Raw genomic sequence first — 6000 nt, 5'->3', positions numbered from 1 at the left:
ACGAGCGGCCAATGGGAGAGCCGGCTGAACTCCGCCTCGTCAACGTACTTACACGCCTCCGGTGGTAGGAGATCATTTTCTATTTCACACCCACTTTGTCAGCCCCGGCCTCACTCACTACATTAGCGGTGCTTGGCCCGTGTCCAAACATGTGCCCTTCGAACATCGGGAAATAGGTGCCGTTATGGGACATTGTCGTAATTCAGCGAACGAGCCGTACTGGAAAGCAGGATGCTAGAGTTCAACACTCCCGCCACCACGGCCCCGAGCGCCAGCTCGATGCTTTCCATGCTGAACTTGAACATGGAAGCGTCGCGGCAAAACTTCCTGCTAGGCAACCCTCCATTGGCTGCCCTCCACTCAGTGGCGGACATGAAGTCCACTCCTATGTCCCCGTATCCGGGCACGCAGGCGCTTAAACCGTCTTCCATAGGACTAACCTCCACGAACGCTTCAGCAGCCACTCCGCACGGTATCAACGACATCCTCGGTCGACCGACTGTCACCTCGACGTCCGCCCTTTCGTCACTCGGATCGCTGCCCCGTTTCAGCTTGGGTGTGAGCGCCGGCATGTATTTCAATCCTGCTAACGGTGGCCTCCACAAACTCGGACTGGGGGACCTTCCCGGAAGGCCCCACCTCTACTGGCCCGGGATGGTGCAAAATCCTGCCCTCTGGAGTAACCGCCTGGCTTCTGCTACAGGTGAGATTCGTGCCATTTACCTGAGGGCAAGTCCCCACTTAGCGTTATTACTTGTTTTCTAGTTAAGACAGTCATAAGAAAGAAATATGCCCACCATCAGTTAAGCCGAGCAGCGTTTCACTGCGTATGTACACAGAGGTCATAATAATTATAGTTTCAACCATAAAGAATGGATTATCCTTTGAAATGAAATATCTTCTGGAGTAGCTTTAGATCTTGATGTGGAAAGAACTTTTTGGACATCCGTGTACATACGTGTGGAGCACTCGGTGTTTTCGTTATGGTGGACATTTAAACCGACTAGAATTGTTTATTTAGGGTGGTTAACATCAACTTATATATTTGAAAAGTCTAATTCTTTCTTCTGTGCACTAAGAGACCACAGATTTTGAGGTCGTTGTGAATGCGTGTGAATCCAGTTAAGTATTTAAACCAGGTTATTGAGCGTAATAAAAACGTCTATCGGTCAGCAACTTCCAGTAATACCACCCCAGGGAAACCAAAACTGAAAGACATTTTCAAATTCGATTTAAGTTCTGCCTGTCTTTAGAAAAAAAAAATTACCCTCAAGTTTTTTCAGGTGTTATATTCACATGCAGAACCATCTCCACTCACTGCGCCCTTCTTCTTGGACTCAATTCAAAATTAATTCTTCCGTTGAGTGCGAATTTCCACGCGATAATGCTTTCAAATGTATATCACAAATTCTCTAACTTTGCGTGATGAAAGATGAAGGATAAATGCGTGAGGGGAGGGGGGGAACTGTCCACCGCTCATCGGCAACTAGATTGGACCATGACCTTTCGAAGCGGTGTATTTATCTTGTTATATAGCATTAATATTTGTGTGTGTATATATATTAGATATTAATTAGATCAAGGGCCGCAAATTCACATAAATTGTGGCACTTCCGTTTCAGTTGACCGTGGTTCAAGTTCGCGTGACTGCTAAATACGTTCTTGTATAGTTTCATGAGAAATCCTCTGGCTTGCCTCGGAGAATAAACAGCAAATTTATTTATTTATTTAAATTACTGAATCTCCCTCCCCCACTACTACTACTAAAAAACATGCTCTCGGTTTTAACTATTTCAGTGTTAAGTTGCTTCAGAATGTTTACATTTTCTTACTTTTAATAATCATATTATAAAGAAATAAATAATAAATAAACGGAATTGAAATTCCTGTTTTATACTCTGGAAAGGCTACATAGAATGGGGGAGTCTGTATTTTCTAAACATCAAAAATTTCCAATTCTTTGGAAAAATTAATTTTCTGTGTACTCCGAGGGGGGGACTTAGTGGTAGAGAATTTTACAAGATAGAGAGAATAAAAGAACACCGTACTAGCGATCACGTGGGCCTAAACCTCGGTCAATTGAAATGCGAGTACTACTGTACTCCCCGCGTTGTTCACGCGACTAATTACTGGTAAAAATATTTACACGCTGCGTGATGATCGCTAAAGTTAGCCAATTGGAAGTCTAAAATGCTGACAGATGTGATATTCAGGTCCTACTTGTGAGTCCAGTGCGTAGAATTTCATCTGTCCAGTCGTTCTGCAACAACCAAATCCTCTGCTTGCACTTTCACTCTGGAGAACTGATAATAACCCTAGTTATATCCCAAAGGTCCAAAAATGCTGTGTCGAAAGTGACCACACAAATGAATCCAATAGTAGCTGTGTATCTATATCACCAGGCAACACGAGATGGTAGATGATTCCCACCCGGTGCAATACTACCATTTTGCTTATTGGAGGCTCGAAGGGGTGAAACATAAATTCAGTCTCCCGAACAGCATCTCTTCGCTTGTGGTACCGTTTGAGTTGTTGATGGCCATCACGATGAGTTCGAGTATTCCTTAAATAAATAAATCTTCTGTTTATACTCCGGTACGTCATGTGGACACGAACCATGGTCACCCAAATGCGTGTATTTCTGTACCCTCACCCTATGGGCTACGGATCTTCTTGTTGCTTGTACTCCAACTGTGACCGGAATGAGCCTGAGTAGTGTGTATACAGAAAGCACTGCCGTGGTCTGAGTTCCATCCTCAATGATTCGATTTCCACGTACAATCTAGCAAGCCTTTTACTTTTTCTGACTTTGATAATCTGTTACTTTTTATGAGAGATCATAATTATCGATTGCTTGAACCACCACTCATCTCAGTTGCCTTAATTAATCTCTGTAATTACACCCAACCTGATGGTTTAAATGTTCAAAACTCCAGCTGGCTTCAGTTTTCAATTTGTACAGGTTGAGTTATTGAAATTATATCAACCTGGAAGTTTTGTATTGTCCTTTCATAGATTTAAACTATGTAGTTAATGTAATAATTTAATCGCTCACAGCAGAACAAACTTTGCCTTCACAGCTAGTTACCTCGGTATTGCACTACCTTCAAAGAAATGAGTAATCTGCGATTTACTTAAAAGATGAGACACTACTATAACAGCTTGTTTCAGATCTTCTCTCATCGCACAGCAGATGGTCTCTTAATTATATAAGAGATTAATAAGATAGATTAATCTTTTTGGAGATGCAAGTTGTTTGAAAGTAGTACAATACCGGAGCAACTAGTTTTGAAGGGAAAGACGTCACTTCCGTAACGCTTTTCGCATGACGGTTTTTTGTTACAAAATTTTTGGAAAAACGCCACTTAAAACTTTTTAACTTCAAATATTCAAATTATAAAAGACTACATAACTCATCTCATCTCATCATACCCAGTGGTACTCAAAATTAGGCTGGATTGATCAACATTCCCTTATGAGTTAGCACAATTTCGAAAATTTAATCCCCCTTCCTTTTGAGTTCTGCCACTATTTCATCAACAAACACTCAAAATTTGTGACTGGAGTCTCCTAAAGGTCGAAGGTAATTAGGATAGACAAAAAACATTAAACAAGAACTTTATGAATATAAATAAACTCAGAAACATGTATGAACTACATTTTAATCTTTGAGAACATAATTGTGGTAAAGTATAAATAAGAACAAGAAGTTATTACGAAATTATTTCTATTTATACTCGGAGACGGCCACCATGGTCAATTCAAACGCGTGTACTACTTTACCATCGCATTTCACCACCCTACAATTCATTCTACGGTTTAATCTTTATGCAAACTTACTATTCTTCAGTGTATAATGAAATAAGGAGTTTGCGATCTCTCAATTTTCTTCAGCTTCATGAACCAAAACACGTATTTGAGTGCTCCTGATTGCACAAATTATTATTTTTTAAATTATAATTAGTCAAATTAGACATCATAGACACAAATATCGAACTACAGCTTCGCACATCAGTCAGCTTCAAGGTTTCACATATGCACGCATCCCCCAACGTTTCGATATGCACTTATGACAGCTTTGGCATCATTTCTACAATTTTAAATAGTAAAAGTTATTTTTTTGCATCTGTACACTAGTGACATCTATATCTCACTATACGAAGCATTCGATGTTTGAAATGCGCATGCCCTTAACACATGCGTGTGTTGTTAGTAATACGAATATAATGAAAACTTAAAATACAGTATTTCTGATTATTATTCAGGTGACTGTCTTTTTCCCCCCATTAAATTCTCTCAATCACCAGATGGATTGTGGGTAGAATTGACTTCGATTGAACTGATTTCAACAGAAAATCTGTGTACCACGTCTCACGTAGTAAAAATGCCCACACTTTCCTTCTTTTGAAAAACAATATTATTCATTGTATTTAGGCAAAAACAAACAAACAAAAAACTCTGTGGTGTCAAGTCTGCCAATAACCTGGGTTCTTATGCGCAGCTGTTCAATCTCACTGGTTAATACTGAAATAAATTTTCTGTTTACACTACAGGTGGACCATGTAAGGTCAGAGAAGTCTATAAGAAACAGAACACAAGAACATTACTGTATTTAGCAGTTACGTGAGTTCGAACCACGGTCTACTAAAAACGCATGTACTGCTGAACCCCCGCGTAATGTATGCCTGAACAAGAAATGATCAGGCATACAATCCCCGTATTATTAGACAGGATTTGTTTAGCCAGAAAATGTACACCATGGAAGAGATGGTTATCCAGGTCATCAGGTGCACTGTTTCACTAAGTGGTTCCATATCTCCCCAACTCAATCTCTAAACCTTGCTTAATTTCTTTCTTGAATTATTTTGTAATCTAAGCAGTCCTGGAGTATTTTCGCTTCTATCAACCTCCTCTGTTCAGCATGCAAATATTTCAAATTTGAAAACAAATTATTGACACCACCAACACCTCTGTTGTTCATCGTACTTGAAACTTTTAAGAAGCCGTATAATGTACTCGAATTTATTAAGAGATTCATATATAAGTTCAATAAATCCAGTGTTTACCAGACATTTATTTATCGCGACAGTGAACTCATGGTTGGTTGGTTATTCTAGGGTTTCTAGGCCATATTGCGCTGTCCATGCTACCCTCACCAGAAACCGACTAACTCAGCCACGTTGTGGAAAAGATCCATAAAAATTCCTGGCATCACGGATGGGATTCGAACTCAGGCCTTTTCCACTTTGTATGAGGAGGACAGTGATTATTCGAACTATGCTACTCACAAGTGCCGTGGATTCATGGCAGTGTATCCATTCTCTGTATCCATTCACAAAATGTTCTTAATCAGCTTATTGAATATCGAAATCAGTGCCGATTTAGTTGGGTTCAAGGGAAAACTAACTGCGTCCAGAATAGTTTTCCAGTTCAATTATTTTGTTGTTTGCTGATCTCTGGAATTAGTTTCTCTTCTTTGGAGCTAAAGCTTTTAAAACTAGTTATGAAAACTTAACTTTTCAAAGAAATTCTAGAAATAATTTTCTAAGAAAATTATTTCTTAGATAAGAAAACGAAATAAATTAAAATTAATAAAATATAAATCTGCGGTCTTAGAATATCCATTTGTCCCCCAAGGGGTCCTGATGAGTTTTTCAAAGAGCCTTGATTTTCTGCTAAAGGTTCATCCACTCGCACAACGAGTTGCCTCGGTAATGTACTACTTGAAATAAAAAAAAAACAGCCATTTTAGAGTGTGGTTTTTAGGAGATGAAGAAGACGGTTTTTAAAATCTAAGTTGAGGTAACTAAAGCTATGAGGTGTCAGTCTATTGCGTGCATTTTATGGTCTATTTGTCTATTTTACGAGAGCAGCGAGCGTAGCCCTCGTCACCCATGAGTGGAATTTTATAAGATGTCGAAGGGGACATGATTAATTGCTCGTTATTGATTGCGGCGATTTATTCTGTGCAGTAGAGGAAGGATCATAAAAGCATTCTTA

General features: G+C 39.5%; 1 protein-coding gene across 1 annotated transcript in view; it reads left to right on the top strand.

Moving 5' to 3' along the window:
- The first annotated feature begins 231 nt into the window (after window positions 1-231).
- The window catches only part of LOC150087362 (homeobox protein Nkx-6.2-like), a 30692-nt gene continuing 24923 nt past the window's right edge, over window positions 232-6000 (top strand). Inside the window, exon 1 of the mRNA XM_090372457.1 lies at window positions 232-703. Within this exon, the coding sequence (XP_090228583.1) occupies window positions 232-703 (472 nt within the window). The remainder of the gene's footprint in view (window positions 704-6000) is intronic.

Source organism: Mastigoproctus giganteus, chromosome 4, assembly GCF_048544385.1.
Source record: "Mastigoproctus giganteus isolate SK-2022 chromosome 4, ASM4854438v1, whole genome shotgun sequence".
Taxonomy (NCBI): domain Eukaryota; kingdom Metazoa; phylum Arthropoda; class Arachnida; order Uropygi; family Thelyphonidae; genus Mastigoproctus; species Mastigoproctus giganteus.
This window is presented reverse-complemented; position numbering and strand designations above follow the sequence as displayed.